Source organism: Lepidochelys olivacea (assembly GCF_965140295.1).
Source record: "Lepidochelys olivacea isolate rLepOli2 genome assembly, chromosome: 4".
Lineage (NCBI taxonomy): Eukaryota > Metazoa > Chordata > Testudines > Cheloniidae > Lepidochelys > Lepidochelys olivacea.
In genome coordinates this window covers 104,970,573-104,994,730 of record NC_140414.1, presented here as the reverse complement: position 1 = coordinate 104,994,730, position 24,158 = coordinate 104,970,573, and the positions used below count along the sequence as shown (strand labels likewise).

Sequence of the window (24,158 nt, the reverse complement as noted above, 5' to 3'; positions counted from 1 at the left end):
GAGCCTCTGTGGTCCAGCCCTGAGTGAAGCTTTCGCCCTTCCCTTCACAAATATTATGGAGCATAGAGCACGCAGCTATAAACATAGGAATATTGTCATCAGCCATGTCCAGCTGAACATACAGGCATTGCCAGCGGGCTTTTAAACGGACAAATGCACACTCCACAGTCATTCTGCACTTGCTCAGCCTGTTGTTGAACCGCTTCTTGCTGCTGTCAAGTTGCCGCGTGTACGGTTTCATAAGCCACAGCATTAAGCGGTAGGCAGGGTCTCCAAGGATCACAATGGGCATTTCGACTTTTCCCTATGGTGATCTTCTGGTCTGGGAAGAAAGTCCCCTGCTTGCAGCTTCTTGAACAGGCCAGTGTTCCGAAACATGCATGCGTCATACACCTTTCTGGACCAGCCTGCGTTAATGTCCGTGAAACGTCTACGGTGATCCACAAATGCATGGAGAACCATTGAGAAATATCCCTTGCAATTAATGCAATTGGTGTTTAGGTGGTCTAGTGCCAGAATTGGAATGTACGTGCCATCTGTTGCCCCTCCATAGTTAGGGAAGCCCATTTGTGTAAAGCCATCCACAATATCACGCACGTTGCCCAGAGTCACGGTCTTTCGGAGCAGGATGCGATTAATGGCCCTGCACACTTCCATCAACACGAGTCCAACGGTTGACTTTCCCACTCCAAACTGGTTAGCGAGCGATCGGTAGCAGTCTGGAGTAGCCAGCTTCCACAGTGCAATCACCACGTGCTTCTCCAACGACAGGGCAGCTTTCATTCTCGTGTCCTTGCACCGCAGGGCTGGGGCAAGCTCATCACACAGTCCCATGAATGTTGCTTTCCTCATGCAATAGTTCTGCAGCCACTGCTCGTCATCCCAGATGTGCATCATGATGTGATCTCACCACTCAGTGCTTGTTTCCTGAGCCCAAAAGCAGCGTTCCACTGTGGTCAGCACCTCTGTGAAAGCCACAAGCAATCTTATGTCATAGCTACTACGTGTGGTGAGATCAACCTCACACTCCTCTTGACTTTGTAGTTTAAGGAATAACTCCCCTGCCACTCGTGACGTGTTGGTCAGAGTGAGCAGCATACTGGTCAGCAGTTCGGGATCCATTCCTACAGCTTGAAAGAAGTGGAGCATGCAGTACACAAACTGTTGAAAGGCGGCGCCAAATGCGAACAGAAGCACAGGGATTGCTGGAATGCGAAACAATGCATCACTGGGCATTGGGACTGGACCCAGGATGCCCCGCAACCCCTTCCACCTTCCCACAAGTCTTAGCGGCAAAAGAGAAAAAGGTGCTCTGTGGGATAGCTGCCCAGAGTGCACCACTCCAAATAGCGCTGCAAGTGCCACAAGTGTGAACACCCTATTGTGCAGGCAACTGTCAAAGTGACCACACAACAGTGGTTTTCCTTCTGCGCTCTCTGAGTGGCATTGTAACTGCCAGTGCTGTAACTTTGCCAGTGTAGACGTGCCCTAAGACTTCTCTTTTCCAAGCTGAAAAGTTCCAGTCTTATCAATCTGTCCTCATATGGAAGCTGTTCCAGACCTCAGTAATTTTTGTGGCCCTTTTCTTTACCTTTTCCAATGTCAGTGTGTCTTTTTTGAGATGGGACAACCAGATCTGCATGCAGTATTCAAGATGTGGGCCTACCATAGAGGCAATATAATATTTTCTGTTTTATTATCTGTCCCTTTCCTAATGATTCTCAGCATTCTGTTAGCTTTTTTGACTGCCGCTGCACATTGAGTGGGTGTTTTCAGAGAACTATCCCCAATGACTCCAAGACCTCTATCTTGAGTGGTAACAGCTAATTTAGACCCTATCATTTTATATGTATAGTTAGGATTATGTTTTCCAATGTGCATTACTTTGCATTTATCAACACTGAATTTCCTCTGCCATTTTGTTGCTGTGTTATAAAAACATATACATATAAATACCTTTTGGAATTTGAACATACATGGGGCCTGAATCTGATCTCACTTACTGTTTTAAATGGACTTACATAATGGTGATTTACATAATGGTGTAACTGTGATCAGAATCTAGCCCAGGTGTGTGTCCTTGGAGAACACAGAGGGCAGTTTTGACCTGCACCCTAAAATCCATGGGGAACTAGTAGCGTTGAGGGTGAGCATGCTGTGATGCCATGTATTTCTAGATATGAACCGGGGCAGCACTGTTCTGCATGTGCTGTCTTATTCTGTGATTGAGGTTGTTATGAGCACATCAGGCCATGCTCAACTCTCCCTCTGCTGGCTCCCAGCCAGTTTCAGATGCCAGTTTTAGGCCTTGGGCCTAATCTTTGACATATTAAATCATAAAGATCAGAATTCAACATATGAATCTCTGCGACAGTTGCACTCCTCTGCAAAGCTTAATTTGTAATGAAAGAGATGCTGGGGCTCAAGCAATTTTTTTATATTCATAATTGACACAGCAAGCCCAGAGGTGCCTGGGTTCTGAACTGCCAAGCCCAGAAGTGTCGGGGCTCAGCCCTGGCAAGCCCTGGCACAAATTAAGCACTACTCCTCTGGGACCATGAAGATCATAAAGCCCATGATGAAGAGTCAGAGTTGGGGACAAAGTGTTCCTGATTTAGGGGATCTGACTTTGGTACAAATTTCCAGAGGTGATCAGTCAAATGCGGAGCTGACTGTCTTTAGGATTTGTTGCAAAACCTTCCTCTTTGAAAAAGCCTTTCCACCGTAGCAAGAATGACAGTGACAACATTCTACACAAACACCTTCTCCCACTAATCAAAACTCTCTAACCTTGTAACAAACAAGTCAACCAACAAAAAAACAAAACAAGAAAAAGTACCCCAAGCAGAGTTTTTCTCCAAAATGACAGGGGTACTGAAAGATTCTCCTCTCACCCAAGAGAAGCTCCTTTGTCTTTGAGACAGTTAGGTGAAGGAAGTGGAGACAAAGCCACAAATTTAATTAGGAAAGAGATGGAGAGAGGGTGGACAGAAAAGAGTCACTAATTTTGTGAGAAGATACTGTATTTGTAATATCTGTGTAAATATGACACTACTTTGTAAAACAAAATCAGTAAGTCTTCATCTCTAAAACACAGAACCACTGAGAACCCTCCCATTTCCATGTTGTTAAAGTAACAAATAATTTTTCATTTTAATGTCTGTCACTCTCACATTCTAAAACAATTTGTATTTCCACAATGTTTGTGCATTTCCTCATTCATGTACATCCTCAACAATGATGACATGCCCCAGCTGCACTACTCTGAGCTAATCAGCTTCTTGTGTTATAATCAAAGGTGCTTAGCTCAGAGCTTAGTTCAGCAAAACCGCATCCAGTTTCCCTGAATTATTGGCTCACAGTTCTGTGGTGCATGAAAGCTAGATGTATAGTTCTGCAAATGCTGAATTCTCATATGTAAATATCAATACAGCAACAAAGATATGCATGCTCGTTCTCTTGAAGGTGTGAGCATAGCTGAAAAGCTACAAGCATATTTTTCAGGTCAGCATTTCAGAATGTAAGAATAACAAAACGTCATTTTTATGTAAGGAAACTGGAAAATAAACCTAAATAAAACCCGGCACACCTTTCCTATGTGCAGTTAAGATTTTTAAAAATTATGTATTGATTTGTCTGCAATATTTTGTCACAATCTCAAAAAAAGATTAATTCAATTTTATGACTCAGTAGAAAAAAAATAATTGAAATTTCTTTTGGATTTCCCTTTTGTAAAAATATAAATAATAGAAATGCTAACAAATGCAACATATAGATTATCTAGCTATATTAGTTTACAAGCACAAATTAACAATTACATAGACAAGTCCCAGAAAGTTGGTCAATAAAAATAATGAATCATGAATTTACTAATGCTAATAATATTTTCATTGAACCAATTAAAATGCACAGCAGGCTAGGGAAAGATAAAGTAGAACTCCACTCTGCAATAACTCTGTTCACTCACAGTTTTATTGCAGGTAGCCTAACTAACCATGCAGTTTGACATACAACTACAGTTTGTGAGATAGGAAAAAAGAGGCAAAGATTACTTCAACCATCTTGTTGTAACAAATGAAAATTCTAAGCTGTGAAGTCTCATTGTTTCGATGTAAAATGCAAGAGTCCCATGTAGACTAAACTATAAAATAGTAAATCATTTATTTCACATAGTCAGCACAATCTGCTGGTCTGTTCTGTAAGAGATTCTGTTCTATGGAAAAAGAACAGGAGTACTTGTGGCACCTTAGAGACTAACAAATTTATTTGAGCATAAGCTTTCATGAGCTACGATGAAGCGAGCTGTAGCTCATGAAAGCTCATGCTCAAATAAATTTGTTAGTCTCTAAGGTGCCACAAGTACTCCTGTTCTTTTTGCGGATACAGACTAACACGGCTGCTACGCTGAAACCTGTACTTTGGAACTTTGTGTTTTCCCCCAGATACTCTGCTGTTCTTGCATGTGATCTCTCAAATGTGCTGCTTCAGAATGTGGAGTTATTTTATGTAATTTTATGGTCCCCAGGCGATACTTATTGAATTCATAGAGCATCTCATGAGTAATCCGTCTGGTGATCACAGAATCATGCAGCAAAACTTCCCTCCTCTCCACCTTCAATCAAAATGGTTTGTTGCATCTCTCTCTAATTGGATACCCCAGATGCATATAAATACTGTACTGTACTCTAGCTAATGATGAACTGTTCTGCAGCAATCAAAATAACTCCGGGAAGACTCATTTTTTAATTTATAAAATGCATGCCGTTCCCAATCTTAGGGAGTATGGACAATATTTAATAAACACCTACAATTGTGTTTGTTTTAGATTTCTAGAAATGTCTTTGATTTGTTTTCTATATTGATTTTTCACATCACAACTTATTAACTCATGATAACTTAGCTGATGGCAGAGAAGCATAAGTGTGCAGAAGTATCATTAATACCTCCTTATACATACTTAGGCTCCAAATCTGCAGGGTATATGCAAAAGGATTTTCAGAAGCTCTCAGCATTGTCCTAACCCTGGTCCCGTTGACTCCAGTAGGAGCAGAGTTTGGCAAACACTGCATGCTTTTGAAAGAACAACCTTTACCTAAGCCTGCCTTGAGGTTGTAAATAGTCCCATTGACTTCAATGGAACCGCCTACCAAATACCTTCCTAAATGGTAGTGTAATGCTTGTTTTTCTGCCATCTAATCCAACCAGAGCTTCTCCTATCCAAAGGTCAAATGTCCAGGTAACATGCACATTGAAAGCTGGTTAGTATTGTTGGGGACACTGGGGCATGGCCACTAGGTAACTCGAGGGGATAAAAGACCACGAGTGTCAATGAAGCCCCCTCGCACTAGGCCCAAGTGTCCTTGGCCCCCCTCCCGCCTGGAGGCACTCGCAGCAGCTATGCATACTAGGCTCAAGTGTCCCTAGACCCCCCGCCTGGAGGCACTCACAGCAGTTATGCTGAGGATTTGCAACAATATGTTGCAGAGTCAGACTGCCTGAAACTAAACAAGGCCAAACAGGGCAAATATAAAAAAAACAATGCTAAATAAAGCAGCTTTATGTATAGTTTAACAAATAATACAAAAAACAAGGAAACTAGCTGGTAACTGGATTGGCTGGCTATATGGATACTTAGGGCAGCTTGCTATTAAATAAAAAGAAAAGGAGTACTTGTGGCACCTTAGAGACTAACCAATTTATTTGAGCATAAGCTTTCGTGAGCTACAGCTCACTTCATCGGATGCATACTGTGGAAACTGCAGAAGACATTATATACACAGAGACCATGAAACAATACCTCCTCCCACCCCACTCTCCTGCTGGTAATAGCTTATCTAAAGTGATCACTCTCCTTACAATGTGTATGATAATCAAGTTGGGCCATTTCCAGCACAAATCCAGATTTTCTCACCCTCCACCCCCCCACACACAAACTCACTCTCCTGCTGGTAATAGCCCATCCAAAGTGACCACTCTCCTTACAATGTGTATGAAAATCAAGGTGGGCCATTTCCAGCACAAATCCAGGTTTTCTCACCCCCCCGCTTTTTTTTTTCCCAAAAACCACACACACAAACTCACTCTCCTGCTGGTAATAGCTTATCCAAAGTGACCACTCTCCTTACAATGTGTATGAAAATCAAGGTGGGCCATTTCCAGCACAAATCCAGGTTTTCTCACCCCCCACCCCCATACACACACAAACTCACTCTCCTGCTGGTAATAGTTCATCCAAAGTGACCACTCTCCCTACAATGTGCATGATGTCTTCTGCAGTTTCCACAGTATGCATCCGATGAAGTGAGCTCTAGCTCACGAAAGCTTATGCTCAAATAAATTGGTTAGTTTCTAAGGTGCCACAAGTACTCCTTTTCTTTTTGCGAATACAGACTAACATGGCTGTTACTCTGAAACTTGCTATTAAATAAGTATGCTAAAAAGAAAATGTATAAAAGCCTGTGTAACTTCCTGCTCTGTGTGCAGGATTTGAGATTCTATTCTCCCTGTACCTTTTTGCAGCTGCAAATAAACATTTCTGCTTCTCCACCCCGTTGTGATTATTGGGTGACGCACACCAGGTAACGAACCCCGCTGTTGTTTTGCCTCTCAGCACTGGGTGCCGGCAACAGCATTATGGGGGAAGATGATTTGAAGGTTAAAATTAGAGCCACAAGATAACCCAGGAGAGTGGGATGATTGATTGTTTAGATAGCAAAGGTTCATAAGGGAAAGCCCTGCTGCATCTGTGTTCAGAGCCTTGTCCTGTAAGGTCCTGAGCATCCTCAACTCTCCTTTGTATCACCTCTCAGGGCTTTTAGGAAAAGTGTTCCTAAAATGCCAATCCAAGTAACACACTTGACAACAAATCCGATAGCCCCAAAAATGTTGGGGAAAAAAGATGAATTGCATTCTTTGAGGGTGTCAGAAGGCAGGTGGGCAAGGGAGACCCAGTGGATACAGTGTACTTGGACTTTCAGAAAGCCTTTGACAAGGTCCCACACCAAAAGCTCTTAAACAAAGTAAGCAATCAAGGGTTAAGAGGAAAGTATATGGTTAAAAGATTGGAAACAAAGGGTAGGAATAAATGGATAGTTTTCACAGTGGAGAGATGTAAATAGCAGGGTCCCCCCAGGATCTATACTGGCACCTGTGCCATTCAACATATTCATTAATGATCTGGAAAAGGGGGTAAACAGTGAGGTGGGAAAGTTTACAGACGATACTAAATTGCTCAAGATAGTTAAGTCCAAAATTGACTGCAAAGAGTTACAGAGGAATCTCCCAAAAGTAGGTGACTGGGCAACAAAATGGCAGATAAACTTCAATGTTGATAAGTGCAAAGTAATGCCCACTGGAAAAAATAATCCCAATGATACATACAAAACGATGGGGTATAAATTAAGTGTTTTCCCTCAAAAAGGAGATCTTTGAGTCACTGTGGATAGTTTGATGAAAACATCTGCTCAGAGTGCAGCAGCAGTCAAAAAAGCCAACAATGTTAGGAACCATAAAGAACAGGATAGATAATAAGACAGAAAATATCGTAATGCCACTGTGTAAATCTTTGATATGGTCACACCTTGAATACTGCATGCAGTTTTGGTCACCTCATCTCAGAAAGATAATTAGAATTGGAAAAGGTACAGAAAGGGCCAACAAAAATGATTGGGGTATGGTACAGCTTCCATACGAGGAGAGATTAAAAAGACGGGGACTTTTCAATGCAGAAAAGAGATGACTAAGGGGGGATATGATAGAGGTCTATAAAATCATGACTGGTGTGGAGAAAGTGAATAATGAAGTGTTATTTACCCCTTCACATAACTCAAGGGGGTCAACAAATGAAATTAATAGGCAGCAAGTTTAAAACAAGCACAAGGAAGTACTTATTCACACAACGAACAGTCAGTCTGTGGAACTCATTGCCAGGGGATATAGTAAAGGCCAAGACTATTAATAGAGTTCAAAAAAGAACTGGATAAGTTCCTGGCGGATGGGTCTGTCAATGGGTATTAGCCAAGATGGTTAGGGATACAACCCCATACACCAGGTGTCCCTAAACCTCTGATAGCCAGAAATTGGGACTGGATGACAGCGGATATATCACTCAATAACTGTCCTGTTCTGTTCATTCCACTTGCCACTGTCGGAAGACAGGATACTGGGCTAGGTGGACCATTGGTCTGACCCAGTATGGCCATCCATTCTTATGAAGCATCTGAATTCCACTTAAGCTCCAGCCCTGAGAGGCACAGAGCACCCTCAATTCCCATATCAATTTATCAGAGCTGAAGGCACTCCGTACTTTGAAAGATTAGGCACTACATTTACCTCTCTCTCTCTCACAGTAACAAGATTTACAATGATTTATATCCTGTATCATTTGTATTGTATTTCAGTTTCATCATTTCTGCTCAATTAACAAACAGGACACGAGTTTGAAATGTGTTAATATAACTAGTGAGTAAATGAAGGTCTAGCTGGCTTTTCTGACCTAGAAAATAAGTTAAGCAGATGTAGTAGGCTTCATATTTTGTGATTTTCACCTATTTTTTAATTAATGTATTTACTAAGCATTAAATATTATGCCTTGTTAGTAGTAATAAGAGTGTTTCCAAATCACAGACACATGCATAATTGCATCTAAACAGGTCATGGATTAACTGCAGTAAAGGAAAAAGCAGGGGCCACTCTAAGAATTCATAATGCGAGTTCAACATCTTCAGAAGGAGCACAACCTGCCACAATTGAGAGCGAAACACCAGGGATCATCAGTAAGTAGCTTATTAGTCCAAGTTGAATGGAACTTTCTGACAAATTGTCAAATGTATACAATTTAGGAAATACAAAGATTTTGGTGACAGAATCCAGTTCATTGTGATTTGTTGAAGATAACACAGTGTTGAAGATGCATTGTGCCTGGCTCTTTTTCATTTTATTAGATTCCAACGATGTCCCAGACCAGAGCTCTGTTGGGGCTTCACCCTCTTCTCCTTCATCTGGATCTCGTGGGATGCTGTCAACAATCACTAATGCTGTACAGAACACAGTGAGTAACTCAAATGTGTCTTGTCTTCTCAAGTTCTCCTTCATGCCCTCTAATTGCAAGTCATATTTGAAGACGAGGGTTTGGGAGTTGTGTGACTGAAAAACAGTGTTTGAACCACAGATCTACAATGACACTTTTATGCAAAAATAATTAGCTCAATATAAAATTTCAGGTATGTCAAAGAAAGTAACCAATTTAGGCTACACCTACACTGCGAGCTAGGGGTGTGATTCCCAGCTTGCCTGCACATACTCATGCTAGCTCGATGAGAGCTAGTGCACCTATAAACAATAGCGTAGCTGTAGTAGCATGGGCAGTAACAGCAGAGGCTCAGCTTAGCAATGCTGAGACATACCCATGAAGTTCAGGTGAGTTTGTATTCAGCCTGGTTTTGAACCATGCCACTGCATCTTACTGCCCATGTTACTATGGCTCCACTACTGTTTATACTCGCGCTGGCTCTCATTGAGCTAGCACGAGTATGTGTATGAGAGCTGGGAATCACATAGCTAGCTCAAAGTGTAGACATGGCCTTTGAGTGAACATTTGGGACTAGACTTAGTTTTAAAAAAATTCTGGCAGCTGCACTGTGTATGTCTATGCAAAGCCTTGGGAGTCATGTGGAGGTGTGGTGCTCTCATGTGATTTTTATTAAAATCAAGTCCTTCGTGATTAACTTTGAGAGGAGGGTTTCTGATATTTTCCTGGCAGATAAAACAAAACAATCCTACATTTGCTTGGTTCAAGACTTTTACTAAATGATTCCTTTTCTTCTCTACCCTGGCCTCTCCCTCTTTGCCTAGTCTCACATCTCAAACTGTCTCTTTGACACTGCTCTCTGGATATCTTGGTGCCATCTCAAACTCAACATGGCAAAATTTGAGCTATCTATTCATCTTTCCTCCCTTATCCATTATTACTATTGTCCTCTCCATATTCCTTGTCATCCAGGCTCAAAACCTAAGCATTGCGTTTCACTCTCTTCTTCCCCCTCCTCCCCTGTATCCCCGCTTTTGCCTAATCCTGTTGCTTCTTCCATTTTACCATCTCCAGTGTCCGTCCACATCTTGCCTTGTTCCTTTCAGTGTGTATACAATGTTACCACTACAGTCATTTTCCTTTGAACTCTTTTGCATGGTGCTCTAACATGGGGTTGCAGAAAATTGCAGGCAGCATCTAGGAAGCATAGGTGGCAGGGTTTCCCTTGTGAAAAACTGGTGAGGGTGATGTTCCATTACAATGACTGTCCAGCTCATTCGAAGCATAGCTTTGCTCTAATGTCAAGGATTCTGGGAACATGGGAAGACTGCCATTGACCACTCCTTGAGGGCTGCAATGAGAGTCACAGAGTCAGTGAGGTTGTAGCTACCCACGATTTGCTGGTGGTGGGTTTGGGTGAGACTGCCTGAGCTCTGTGGGGAGGCCAGTCTGGATGTGGGAGAATTAGGAGGGTGAGCTGGAAAGTGAGAGCTGTCCACGTGGGTGGTGAAGGCCATCATATCAAGATAACAAATGGTATCAAGAAGAAAAAGAGGAGTTCAGGTTCCTCATAGTAATGTAGTGACTCCTGCCTATTGTTGAAGAAAGTTTCCTTCAGTCTTCTAATCGGAGAACAAAGGCAGTCTTGACTGCTGAGATCTCTGTAAAGTTTTCCATGTTCAGCTCCTCATTTGAGAAGCTGCCAAACATAGAGTCTAGGCTAAAGACAGAACAGTTAGCTAGTGTAGGTTCTTCTTCCATGTAGCTGAACCAATGAGAGAGGTGAATAAAGCTGATGAGAGGACAGAGGATCAATGGTTTCATTTGAGAGAATCTCCCATGTAGCAGATCTTTGCAGCTGTCAAATGAAAAAAAAAAAATCAGTTCCATGAGTGAGGTGAGCTCCTCTCATAAGGGTCCTTAACTTCAAAGGAACCTTTTGTACCTCAGATTTGCACTTACCCACTGCATGCCGTTTACAGGAAAAGATGAGTCATCCATGTATACAAAGCAAATATGGCTTAATTATCTGATTAGTATTATTTAATTTATTAAGAGAATTGCTATTGGACATATTTCTTATTGACTTCAAGCTATGAAATGTCATTCAAAATAAGTTAATTATAAAGCCTTTGTATAGTACTTTTTCTCCAGGAACATGGATTCAAAGCAAAGTGAGATGATTGATGAAGTCATAAATCCTATTATTAGTACGGGTGGAGAAACTTTAGGAAATTAAAAATTCAAAGTCCACATCAGCAGTATCAATGTTTTTTACAATTTCTTATTAACTTAAAGTGTAAAGAAAATAACCACACTGCATTGTTTTATGTACAGGGAAAAAGTGTTTTGACTGGTGGTCTAGATGCTTTGGAATTTATCGGCAAGAAAACCATGAATGTCCTGGCAGAAAGTGATCCTGGATTTAAGAGAACCAAAATACTGATGGAAAGAACAGTTTCCTTATCTCAGGTTAGACTGCTTCAAATCTGTTTTGTTAGTGCAGTTGCAGATTACTGAGCCAGAATTTCATTCACATCAGTGGTAGGGTTAATTTAGGATAGTTAAATCTATGCAAATAAAAATTATGCATTGTATCAGCTCCGCTTTGTTCTCTGCAGGACTGCAAAGTAACGTATTTTGTAAAATCAGCACTTGCATATAAGCAAGGATGTGCAATTACCGATTTTCATAAGATACTGTGTCAGGTGATAAACACTGTACTCTGGATAAGTGATCAAATGTTTTCATGATAGTTATAAATCTTGCATTCACACCAATACATACATAGTTGTAGTGGTTTCCTGGGGAATGAGTAATAGTGAAATGTAACATTCATTTTATTGGAAAAAAAATTAAAGCAGTAAAAAATTATTACTTTTATTCTTTTAAATTAATGCTGTCATCTAGGGAAACAGGATACTCAACAGCAATGCACCATGCCCTCACTATATGAGTCAAAGACACATGATTTGTGTCTTCAAAGATTCAGAGACCTTGTAACAGTATAATCTGAATATAATCATTGCAAGTACCAGTTACTTTAGCTCTCCAGGTACAGATGTTCAGTAACTGCTTACTACTTTTGCTAGCTGCAATAGAATTTCATCAATAAACAGTGTTTGTTTGTGTGTGTGTGTATTAATAAACACAGATAGACCTAGGTAGCATAAAATCTCTAGTGTATGTAGTAAGGTTAAGGGAAATCCTATAGCAGTAGACATTAAAAGGAAGCCTTTATATTACCACAGTATTTTCCTTTTTGTAGAATGTAATATTGCAGTGAGATATTTTTATCTCAGTAAAATGTTTCATTTTTAACATCTACCACTTTAAGCAGAAACAGAATGATACTGTTAGATCAGATCAAAAGCAAACTAATTCGTACTAAGCAAATCACATAATTATACACTTTACCTATATCTACTTGAGCAGTGCTCCAAATGGTCATTACTGTTAAACAAGAAATATGTATAGCCATAAAATACTACAGCCCCAATACTGCAGTTGAAGTTTCTAAGTGGATCTGATTGCAAGATCACAGCTTAGTTTTGGGTAATGTGTTTCTTGTAAAGCATTCCAAGGCACTTCACAATCTAATATTGCAACTCTGGTAATAAAGGGGACTCTCTCAAGTAGTGTAGACTCAATATTTGATCTGACTGAAAATTTATGATCTGAAGAAAGTCATCTAAATTGTAAGAACCAGTTTTTCAAACACTGGACTACAGCTGCGTCTGCAAAAAATAAACATCTACATGAAACCAGCTAATTGCAATGAGCAGGTATATGTTAATACATTCGGTTAAGTGATGGCATGTCCATCCTATTCTGGACTGCACTTAAGGAGATACTTAAAGTTAAGCATGTGCTTAAGTGTGGTCCTGAACTGGGGCCTAAATAGGCAAGGGAGAAAGGAAGTGTTAAATGGAGGTTATAAGAGGTGGGAAAATGTGGCAGAGAAAGGTAAAGTGATTGCCTAGGTTCACACGGAAAGTTGTAGAATAACTGAACCCAGTTCTCCTGAGTCCCAGTCCACTGCTTCCTTTTAATGTAATTTGTGCATGCAAAATTTAGGTATGAAGAATTGTGTATGCAGTATTGAAAATGGGGCTCATTTGAAAATCCGACCCAATATACTTCGTACGTCTAATGAATACTTGAATGCCATGTCATACCAAATTGAAATAGGAAATAGTGCAAACATGGTAGAGCTAGACATTTCATTCTTGTGCAGAGGAACAGGAGAAGGCCAAAGTGCCACATAAGCGTTAAATGTCAAAATAGGCTTAAGTGGTGGATAGGCTTTGGATAGGTTGAAATTTAACTCATAAATACAGTGAAAAATGTGTTCAAGAGGCCATTTCTCCTTACGCAACCTTCTGTATTAAGAGAGTACTCCATAATATCTCCAAATGTATGGAGTACAGTTCTGATCCTCTTTTATTACAAAAGCCTACCTTCATTAAGCAAATGATTTTTGTGGGTCCAAAGGTCATTTACGGCAGGTTTCACTATATATTGAAAATACTTCATGTGGGTAGGAACCCTGGAAACAGCATTCTGCAGAGATTGTGTTCTATGTATACGTACCATAGGACCTTTATCAGATGACTCACTAGATGAAGTAAAGACTTTTTAATTTTTCTTCCCTTGCAAATGATAGCTAAATTTATAAGGTATTACCTGTAGCCGACACTGCATTTGAGGATATGAGCAATGTTATTTGTTGTTGGTTTTTAAAGACAGTTAATAATTACCATAGAGAAAACCACATATAGAACGCTACTTAAATATTTTATTAGAGAGGTTTATCAAAAAAAATGATGAGGGATATCCGAGGCTGACTAAAATTTCAGCTCTGCAGGTGTGATATCGTCCCAAATTTTATTATTATTGCCTAGAAGAGATGAGGCTGAGAGTAATAAAAACTGCCAAATCTGCAGTGCGGTCAGTAAATTACCAGGAATGATGTATATTTTTTCAGCTGTTGCGAGAAGCGAAAGAGAAAGAGAAGCAGAGATTGGCCCATCAAGTTACAGTTGAAAGGACAGTACATTATGGGCTGCTTTTTGATGAGTTTCAAGGTTTGTCCCATCTTGAAGCTCTGGAAATTCTGTCAAATGAAAGTGAAGCCAAGGTACAGTATACAAGCTGCATAAATAACAAACACAATGTTTAGTGAAATACTTTTTGTAAGCATTAATCTCCTCATACAAGTCCCATTAAAGTCAATAAGAGTTTTTTCATTGACTTCAGTGGGCTTTGATTTGGTCCCAAGGGTCAATCCCTTATATCATGAAGTCAATGAGCATTTTCCGAGTGACTTCAGGAGGACCAGGATTTAGCACAAAGAAAGCAAGGAAATCTGCTATTGAAAGTTCTAGTTGTTAAGACATTATGTGTTCTGCATTTTTAAACCTGTTACACGGTGGTAATGCCCTTTCAAGCTTTATCAGAAGACTCAAGTGTAATGTTTTTATTAAAGGTGTTACCATTTATATTCAGGAACCTTGCACCAACTACACCAAGAGATTAATAAAATATAATGCATTCTAGATTATTTATTTAACTTCTAAATATTCTTTATTGCATTGTGTTATTATCCTGTTGTTGACCAACCCAAGATATAAATAGAAATGTAAGCAGTCTCTGTGGCTAGGTTTACACAGCAATGTAACCTAGGGTAACTGGGACTTGAGTCAGCTGACCCACATCAGGGAAACCTGGGCTTGAGCATCTACATTGCATTTTAACCCTAGGTTAAGAATTTTCTGACCCGTGCTCAAACCTAGGACTCTAATATCCACACTGCAGTGCACTGACCCAAGTCAAAAGTAACCATATTCCAGAGTGCCTAATGCCCCCCACCAATGTCAACATTCTAGCCCTAGGAACACGGTGTACTATGGGAAAACTCTACTGCCCACTCTGTTTCCTAAGAGTGGTGGTGCTGTTGATGGGACTTGTGCCCATAGTTGGCCCTCCTCAAGGAGTACATGAGTGCATAAACTGCAAAGGGTATCACTCCATTGTTATGCAGGCACTAGTGGACCCCAGAGGCAGATTTATGAATGTCAGTGTGGGCTATAAGGGAGAAGTTAATGATGCCAGAGTTTTTTGCTACTCTGGAGTCTAGATTCATGGACAGGCTGGGACACTGTTCCTACCAAATGACATTGATATAAATGGTGTTACTGTCCCCACTGTTGTTATGGGGGAACCCGCGTACACTCTTTTGCCTTGGCTTATGAAACCATACCCTGATTTCAGAGGCCCAGGCAAAAAAAAGTTTAATTACACTCTAAGCAGGTGTAGAATGATTGTTGAATGTGCTTTTGGCAGATTAATATCCTGTTGGAGGTGTTTACAAACCCATTAGATGCCGGTGTAATTACTGCTGTCTGTGTTACTGTGGCTTGCTGTGCTCTTCACAACCTTTGTGAAGCCAGAGGTAGGCCATTTCCCTCTAAAAGGACCTATGACAGCAAGGGAACACTGGATTGGTATGCTCAGCCGGAAAGTGAAGCTAGCGTGGCGGGAGCTGATTGCACCCAAGCAGCAGAAGTAAGGGGTACTTTGTGTGCTCACATTACAGATTTGCATGGCCCAATGGGAGAGGGAGAATAGTACCTGTAGGAATGTGCTTTGAGGGGAGGGGAAAACTGGCTCATTTTTGGTGAGGGGGCAGTGTTTGGGAGGGGGTGGTCTTGATTGCCATGCAATGTAAGTCAAAAGGACATGATAAAAAATAAATTTGTTGTGGTTGATAGTGTGCTTGTGCAAACTGCAGATCACTCACCCTGCAGAAGGAACACTCCAAAGGGGTCATACACTGTACCTGAGTCACCACCCTGTCTAAAGTCTTCTAACCCTGACCCAGCTGAAGACTGGTGCAGAAGCAGCCTCCAACGTTCAGCAGCTGGCACTTTCTTACTCTCACTTTTTACTAACAAGTCTCGAGAAGCAGCCAACGCTGTGATCCACTGGTCTGCCCAATAATCAAGTTCTTCAGCTCTTGGCAATCCCCCCAGGGGATCAAGAACTAGCTGCTTCCTTCCCTGCTCCATTCCGACCAGGAATGTGTGGCCCCTGCCTGCATGACCCAGCTGGGGGATCGCTGCTGTCCTCCCGAAGATCCCATCTCTTAAAACACACACACACACCTGAGCATGGCTGCTGCAGGCTACAGACTGGTGAAGTGCATCCCAGGCTTGGGGTGCACTGTCCTCCAACACCCCCCAGGCCCTTATTCCTGTCCCTGCTGCATTCCAGGAGGCTGCAGGGAAGTTTGGGGACCAGCTCCCACTCACCACCCTGACAGTGCACACAGACAGGGCGTCCCTGCACACACAGCCCGAGGAAGGGCAGTGGGAGCCCAGGAGCAAGGGTCAGAAAACAGAGCGCCACCCTGCAGAGAGAGGGAGTGGGAGAGCTCCTGGCTCACCACGGCCAGGGGGGTAATGATCCCCAACAGCCAGGAGCCACATCCCACCTGGCAAATTTGCTCCCTGCTCTGGGCAAGCTCCACACGACAGCAAGGAGGCGCAGGAGCCAGAGCCACCAGTACTCCAGGAGGTTGCAGGCACTTCCGGACCACTGTCCTGGCTGCTTGCAGTACTGCTACTCTGCTGTCAGGAACTGTAGGATACGTCTGGAAGATTCTCAGGATCCCAAGTCAAACCAGGACCATGTGCACACAGGATAGCAATAGGGCTCCGACCCTAGGTCCAGGCTTAACTCTGGCTCAAACTCTACTACCCTATGGGGTCCTGGGATCTGAGCCCTAGGTTAGCACAATTGCAGTGTGGATGCAAGAGGGGGTTGACTTGAGTCCAGACTCAGACACGGGCTTATTGCTGTGTAGACAAACCCTGTAAGATTACTTTAAGACACATCCTTAGGTTAATAAGGTCTCTGTGACAGCTAGCTTTCAACTGTCAGTTTATTGGCTCTGCTGTTCATGCATTCAGGAAAGCTTTGTTGCGCACTCAGTGGTGTCATTTATACATTGTGACATTTTTCCAAATACATTTCTCAGGGTATCTTCCTCCACCTTTTTCTTTTTAAGTCCATCTCTCTCTGCCCTCCCAAAAAATTGAAGTGTAAGGAATAGTTTTTCTTAAACAGAATGGTCCTGCTTTTTTAAAAGGGTCTCACTTCAGCCTCCTGTTTTTCTTGCACAAATAACTGCAGGCCCGTTTCCATAGCACTTTTGACACCTAATGTCCCTGTATTGTAGCATTGCACCTATTTCTAGGTGTACAATTGTAAATACAAAATCACAGTCAGATCCTATAAAAACAAAGAAGTAAAAACACCTTCACATTCATCATAGCCAAAACTTAGCTTGAGTCCATTTAAATTCAAGTTAACCAGAGCTCAGACTTCTTTATAATGAAATGAGGTTCATCTCTTGTAAGCAAGAGTGTTCAGTGCTTGGGTATCAACTGCAGATCAAGCAGCCTACATGGGGAGGAAAACTGACAGCAGTTTGGGGACTCTGCAAGGGTATTCCTAGTTGAAGAAGAAAACAGACTGGTGAGTGTCCATCAAAGACAGCCTATGCGAATTTGGTGGGACTAAGGCGGCTTGTGAAGAGAGCAGACTACTAACAGTCATTCCCTAGGTTCATAGCCTTTATTTTCAAAACTCTCAGTGGGCTAGAACCAGACTTTCTCCAGCACAATGATCTGCCATGACCACTGCATTCTTCAGAACAGTTGGACTGTCAGTAATGTGGATAAACTCTGTGGGAGTAGGGAACAGGGCCACTACTCTGGAATTCCCTGCCACAGCTGTTCAGGCTGACAGGGAGTCTTCCCCTCTGCTCTTCCTACCCACTCTCTTCACCAGAGCCTTCCCAGAATAATTATAAGATGTTAAAATAAATTGGTTTTAATCCAAAAAATGTGCTCAAATATCTTGTAAGGCTTGTGTAATATTTGTAAGAAATTCGGATACCAAGTGGATGAACACATAATTAATCCCTAGATAAGGTAGGTTGATAGATTAGATAAAGGACCTGATCTTTTAATGGGAGTTCTTGTCTACTGCTCAACACACCTTGGGGTCAGGAACAAAATTTGTAATTTCAGAGGGGTGAAAGAGAGGGGTGATTTGGGTTAGTAGTGATCACTGTCATTTCCTTCTTCAGATTCAGTCATTTTTAACATCACTTAATGGAGAGGAATTAGAAACTGTGAAAAATGACTTAATTGCTATTAAAGAGATCTTCATTCCAAAGGACTCAAATAATGAAGAGGATCAAGAAAAAAAAGGTAATTAAAAAAATACTGGCATATCCCAGGTGAGACCTGTTAAATCTGTGTTTAATTAAAAAAAACTTTAATCCAAACTAGCAGGCTTTAATTAATTGAGAGTTGACAGCAGACAGAAAATTTGGAGTGCATTTCTCTATAATACCCTAACATTCTTCAAAAGAAGTAAATACAATGGAGACTAGGGAAGCTTGGATTGTTAGATGTTCATTTCAGACTCAATTGATTCACATTCTGGTTTATAGACTCTACTTATAAAATTGTGCATGCACCACAGGCTAAAAGTTTAGGGGAGTTCAGCAATGATTTTGTACCATAATGGCTGTATCCAGTACACAGTGGGTGAGATCCTTACCCCTGCTCCAGCAACTTTACACCAGATAAAAGGGCTTGTGTGACATAAAAGGGTCCTAAAAGCCCCAGTTCCTGCTGAGAGAGAATTCCCCTCACACAGGTACTGTTGAAGAAAGCCATAGGGCTGCCTCCAAGGCTTCTCTTTGCAAGTCCTGACTTAGGAGGTGTGCTGCGGGGCAGCCAGGGCATGTTACAGGCCGGGCTGCAGTATACAGCACTGAGGGGATTCCAGACCATGCTGTGGTTGAGAGGGCAGCCTAGGGAGGTTTCCATAGAGAGACCCTTAGGGCTGCCTATGTTATGCCAGGGGCCTCTGCAGCCTCTGAAACAGGACAGAATCAGAAGGTTGAATAGGTAGCTTAAAGCCACCGTAGTCCCCTCTCCTCCTGGGTTGTGCACTCTGAATTGATCTCTTGAAATCAATGGAAATGGACTCTATCCTCAGTAACTTAGAAGACCATGTTTTACATATAAGGGTCTTCTCCGAATCTCAGGGATGCAGGCCTATACGACCTTACATTTTGCAAAATATTGAGAAATGTGTGACCAAGAATCTGAAATTAAGAATCACTGAAATAAAACCTTATTTAAAAGAAGTGTCTAGAGATATTTCATTGTTGACACCACCTGGGGCAGCAGCAACTTCTATTCTGTTCTACTCTACATATTTCCCTCATCACCGTAGTCTCCTAGCACCTTCCAATAGTTTATTAAGCAAAAAGGGACTAACATCTGTCTCATGTGGTTTGTTCTTTCATCCTCTCCTCAAGGGAAAGCTGTGTGTGCAGTAAAGTGTTTTAGTTTGGTATGGTTGTTTTTTTAATGTAAACACTGCTTTGAGTTTGTACTAGAGAGAGCACATCAAAGAAACATGGCTTGCATTTGGAGTGGAAAGTGGTGAGGTCTGTGATGGTCCTTAATGCCTGAAGAATTCATTCCACAGCCTCTCAACGGCCCCCAAGAACGCTCTGTCTCCAGCACACATGAGCTTTACACTTAAGGTGGAAAGTTCCCTTGTGCCTGAGGAGGGGAGTTGTCAACCAATGTCTTCATTCTCAAGCTCTGAGCAATCTTTTAGATATGCTAAGCCTAAGCCATAGAGCTCCTTGAAGATAAAGACTGAAGCAAAAAACATTGCAGATTTTGCTTTGCAAAAGCAAATCAGTAGGAAGACCAAAATACATCCTCCCTTGTGACAGAGGAAATAATAACCACAGACAAGTTCAATGCAGCTTGGAGCGAGAGAATGGTCTTCAGAAAGTGCAACAGTTATTTTAGGCTGCAGTAGGATCAACTACTGTTCAAGGTGACTCATTTCCTTTAACCACAATAAGTGCACATTGGGCAACATTCACCACGGTGCAGAAAGCCAGGCAATTCCTATGCACCAAAGGCAGTATAATAGTGTGTTGTGTATCCCTTTGTGATCAGCCCTTTAGTGGTGGACAGGATTTGCCCTCTCCTTCTGCACAGAGGCATATGTCACCCACACTGCATAAGCAGCAATCCGACAAGGGAACTTTCATATCTTGTACACATCACATGATGTCTGTCCACAGATATTTACAAACAATTAAGGGGACCATGTCAACTTGCTTTTTTTTTTAATACGAGAGGATGAAGGAGACTATAAAAATATTAAATATTTAAATGTTTAATATCTGGCCGTACACAGAATTACTAAAGGAGATAGAAAGAGAAATCTGGCCTTTGAGAAATGGAGAGGAGACCCAGTTTCTTTTCAGATATTTGTAACATGCTTACAGGCAGCTGTGTTGAATCTCTTGAGGACAAAGTTGCCAGCTATTTGGTTTATATATCCCAGTGTTTTGCTGCTCAGCTAGCAAACTTTCATGTAGATGAACTAGATTTTTTGCTACAACTCAGTCTCCTGAGGGCTGAAATACTTTAGTCTAACCCTAGTTGTGCTCAATATGAGGGTAACTAAATGAAGTTAATGGCCTGTGATATACTGGACATAAGACTAATGATCCCTTCCGGCCTTAAACTCTGTGAAACGATGAACAAGATAAACCCTTATGGGAAAGTCCTATATAATTTAAGAGGGATGAAATCAATACGGTTCTGTAGAAATTACTCTAAAATCTAATAGAAATTCACAGAGCATCTAATCCTTTCTATGGGCCTGCTCCAGAGCCCACTGAGCTGAGAAGGAGTCTTTCCACAGACTTCAGTGAGCTTTGGAGCAGGCCTTAAAGACTTTTTTTTTTAACTATTGTGACAAAGCTCTGTCCTTGCCTCCATGGGTCCCGCGTTTCCTGGTGGATTTCGCTAGCCTCAGAGGCTCACTGTGACCTCCACGTAACCCTTCTCTCTCTAGAGACAAGGGTCAGTCTACTGAGCCATTTTCCTCATAAGCCAGCAAGGGAGGTGAGGAGAAGTTATCCTTCCTTGCACAATCTCTGTTGTCTCCCAGTCTCAGTGATTAATCAGGGGGCAGAGCGGGGGAGCCCAGGCCCACCCTCTACTCCGGGCTCCAGCCCAGGAACCCTAATAGTATCAGCTATGGTAGCTGACTTTTTAGAAACATGACATGTACAATTCCCTGGGCTACTTCCCCCACAGCAGCCCTCACTTCCTCAAGCTCCACTTCACCCTTACCTCAGGGCCTCCTTCCTTGTACCTGATATGGTGTGTACTACTCAGCCTCTCCAACAGCGCAACTTCCTCCCACAACTCCTGACATGCACACCCACCTGACTGACTGGGAGACTTTTAACTAGTTTCAGCCAGCCCCTGATTGGCTTCAGGTGTCCCAATCAACCTAGCGCTCTCCCTGCCTTCTGGAAAGTCTTAATTGGCCCCAGGTGTCTTAATTGACCTGGAGCAGCTGCCATTTCACTTATCCTGGTACCAGGGATTTGTTTAGCCTGGAGCTAATATAGCCATCTGGCCTTGCCCCGTCACACTATCCTATAGAATTATATACAGTAGTAAGGATATAATTTTGTATTACATTTTATAGGATGGTTTGAAAACTATGGAAAAATGATAATTTTCTATAGGACCTTTCCATGAGGGCTGGGCTGGCATCTCTGTGGTGAGGACACCCTCATGAGACACTTGAGTTTCAGTGCTTGCTGCTGCCTTTCCCTTGTGATTGGCCATGCACGGAGCATTGCAAAGACACTGTGCACATCTCCTTACATTGCCCTGCAATGTCCTCACTAGACAACATCTTTGAGGGTGCCTAAGAGAATCCTACTTATCTTTTCTCAGCCAGACTGAAATGTGGGATCTTCAGGAAGGGTGTAAAAACTAGGATAATGGGAGAAGGGGTTTCCTGTGACCCTTGGGAGGCCTGTGTGACAGGAACACCAAGCCATTCCCTGAATTTAACACATGCATTCCTAAGTGTCTTTATTGAGTGCAGCCAATGCATAAAGGCCCCATAAAACTTAAAGAATTCAGTTAATAGGCCCATAAAGGGCAATAATCTGTCATTTTAAAATAAATATGATATCCAGCATCTTTAAATTTAATTCTATTAATGATGTAAATGTTTGTTCCCCTGACAGAGCACAGTTTTATTAACTGTTGCAGGTTTCTAATTCAGACAGCCTTCGTTTGCCAACGGCTATATAATTTAAGCCACATTTCTATTCTCCACTTACTGTGGTTCATGTTTCTGATCCTATTTACAAAACCAAATGTAGCTTCCCAGGTTGCACTGAGGTGTGTCCTTCCCAGAGCAGATTCTTGGTCTTTTTTCTTTTTTAATTTGATTTATTTACCTAAAATGATTTGTTTAGGGCCCTTCGGCATATTGCCATGATATAGTCCTTATCTACATTGGGGAAAATGCGGTGTGCTTAGTACTATTTAACATGTTTTTCAAGCACACACAGAGCACCTCGTGTGAACAAGGACAGTGCTGTTTAATTATGAGTTAGCTGGTCATGGTGAAACCCACTGCAAATAAGAGGTGTGTTCTTAACTTGACTTAGATAACTCAGGTTAAAATCCCAGCAAAGACAAGGTAGTTGTAGTTTTATCGTTAGTAAGCAAGTAGAGTTAAACCACAATTCCCCTATTGTCTTTAATTCAACTCACTAACTTGTGTTAAAACAACAACTGCCTTGTCATCAGTGGGATTTTAATTAGAACCTTTTTTCCCCCCAGTGAAGACATGGTCCTAGACAAGATGTTCTTGACCATGTTAAGTTCTGTCTAGGTGCTCAGCAGTACCTAAAAACATGTTAAGTGACATCATGTTGGCTAACTGTCTTGCTAAAGACACCGTGTTTTCCCATTGTAGACAAGGTAATTTTGTAGACAACAGTATTTTATAGCGCTACGGTATCATTTGGCTGTGCTCTACGTATACAAAAGATAAGAGATTTAGCTGGAAGAAAAATACTTCCTTACCTTCAAATAAACTGTTTGGAGGGTTTGTTTCTTTGCTGTAACCTTGAGGATCCATCCTGGACCATTTCTCACCTTCTGCTGCTGCTCCAAGGATGTTACTAGAGCTTTTCAGCTGCAGTTATCTCTGTGGAGACGGCACAAGAGAAAGATATAGGAAGATCTCTGGAGGGCACTTTTGGGAAAGCTCGTTTGCATAAATCTCATTCTTGGCAACTTTGGGATTGGGTGTGTAGCCCGTTTCCATGCCATCTTTAGGATCAGTCAGACGGGTACAATCAGCATCCACAGGCGTAAGGGGAAAGGGCAGTTCTTGCTTCCAAAGGGCCAAATGTGTTTTTCAAGTAGTTTTCTGTTTCCTTTCAAACTGTGTTAATATTCGTGCCCAACGAAAGATGAGGATACCTGAAAAAGTGACTGTACTTAATTCTTAAGGCTACGTTAATATCAGTGACTTCACATGTCACCACCTGACATTAAGGGACAAGGTAACTGAACTGGGTATCAAATTTTATATTCCACAAGTTATCAGAAGTTCTGGTACTTGTACAATGTGTCAGTGAACAGCTTCTATAGTTTCAGTAGGCTGCAAATAATGACACAGTTCAACATAGACTTTTAAAAATAAATGAAGCGAACATTGAAATAATAACCCTGAATACAAGAAAACTTGCTCATCACTGTCAAAAGATCAGCCATATTGGGTCAGACCAACGATCCTTCCAGCCCAGCATCCTGTTTTCTGGTCATGCTCTCTGAAGCATCTGGCACTGGCCATTGTCAGAACAGGGCAATTTCAAGTGATTCATCTCCTGTCTTTCAGTCCCAGCTTCTGGCAGTTGGAGGTGTAGGGACGCCTGGAGCATAGGGTTGCATCCCTGACCATCTTGGTTAGTAGCGACTGATGGACCTATTCTCCATGAACTTGTCAAATTCTTTTTTGAACCCAGTTACACTTCTGGCCTTCACAACATCCTATGGCAACGAGTCCCACAGATTGACTGTGTGCTGTGAAGAAGTACTTTCCTGTGTTTGTTTTAAACCTGCTGCGTGTTAATTTCTTCAGGTGACCCCTAGTTCTTGTGTTTTGTGAAAGGGTAAATAAGACT

At 41.7% G+C, this 24,158-nt stretch overlaps 1 protein-coding gene across 3 annotated transcripts in view; it reads left to right on the top strand.

Moving 5' to 3' along the window:
* FAM114A1 (family with sequence similarity 114 member A1) overlaps positions 1–24,158 on the top strand; it is a 75,664-nt gene that overhangs the window by 28,075 nt on the left and 23,431 nt on the right. For all 3 annotated transcript variants that reach the window (XM_084627264.1, XM_084627263.1, XM_084627265.1), the window contains 5 exons: positions 8,652–8,774; positions 8,943–9,049; positions 11,366–11,500; positions 14,016–14,168; positions 18,186–18,309. In XM_084627264.1, coding sequence (XP_084483390.1) covers positions 8,652–8,774; positions 8,943–9,049; positions 11,366–11,500; positions 14,016–14,168; positions 18,186–18,309 — 642 coding nt within the window. The remainder of the gene's footprint in view (positions 1–8,651; positions 8,775–8,942; positions 9,050–11,365; positions 11,501–14,015; positions 14,169–18,185; positions 18,310–24,158) is intronic.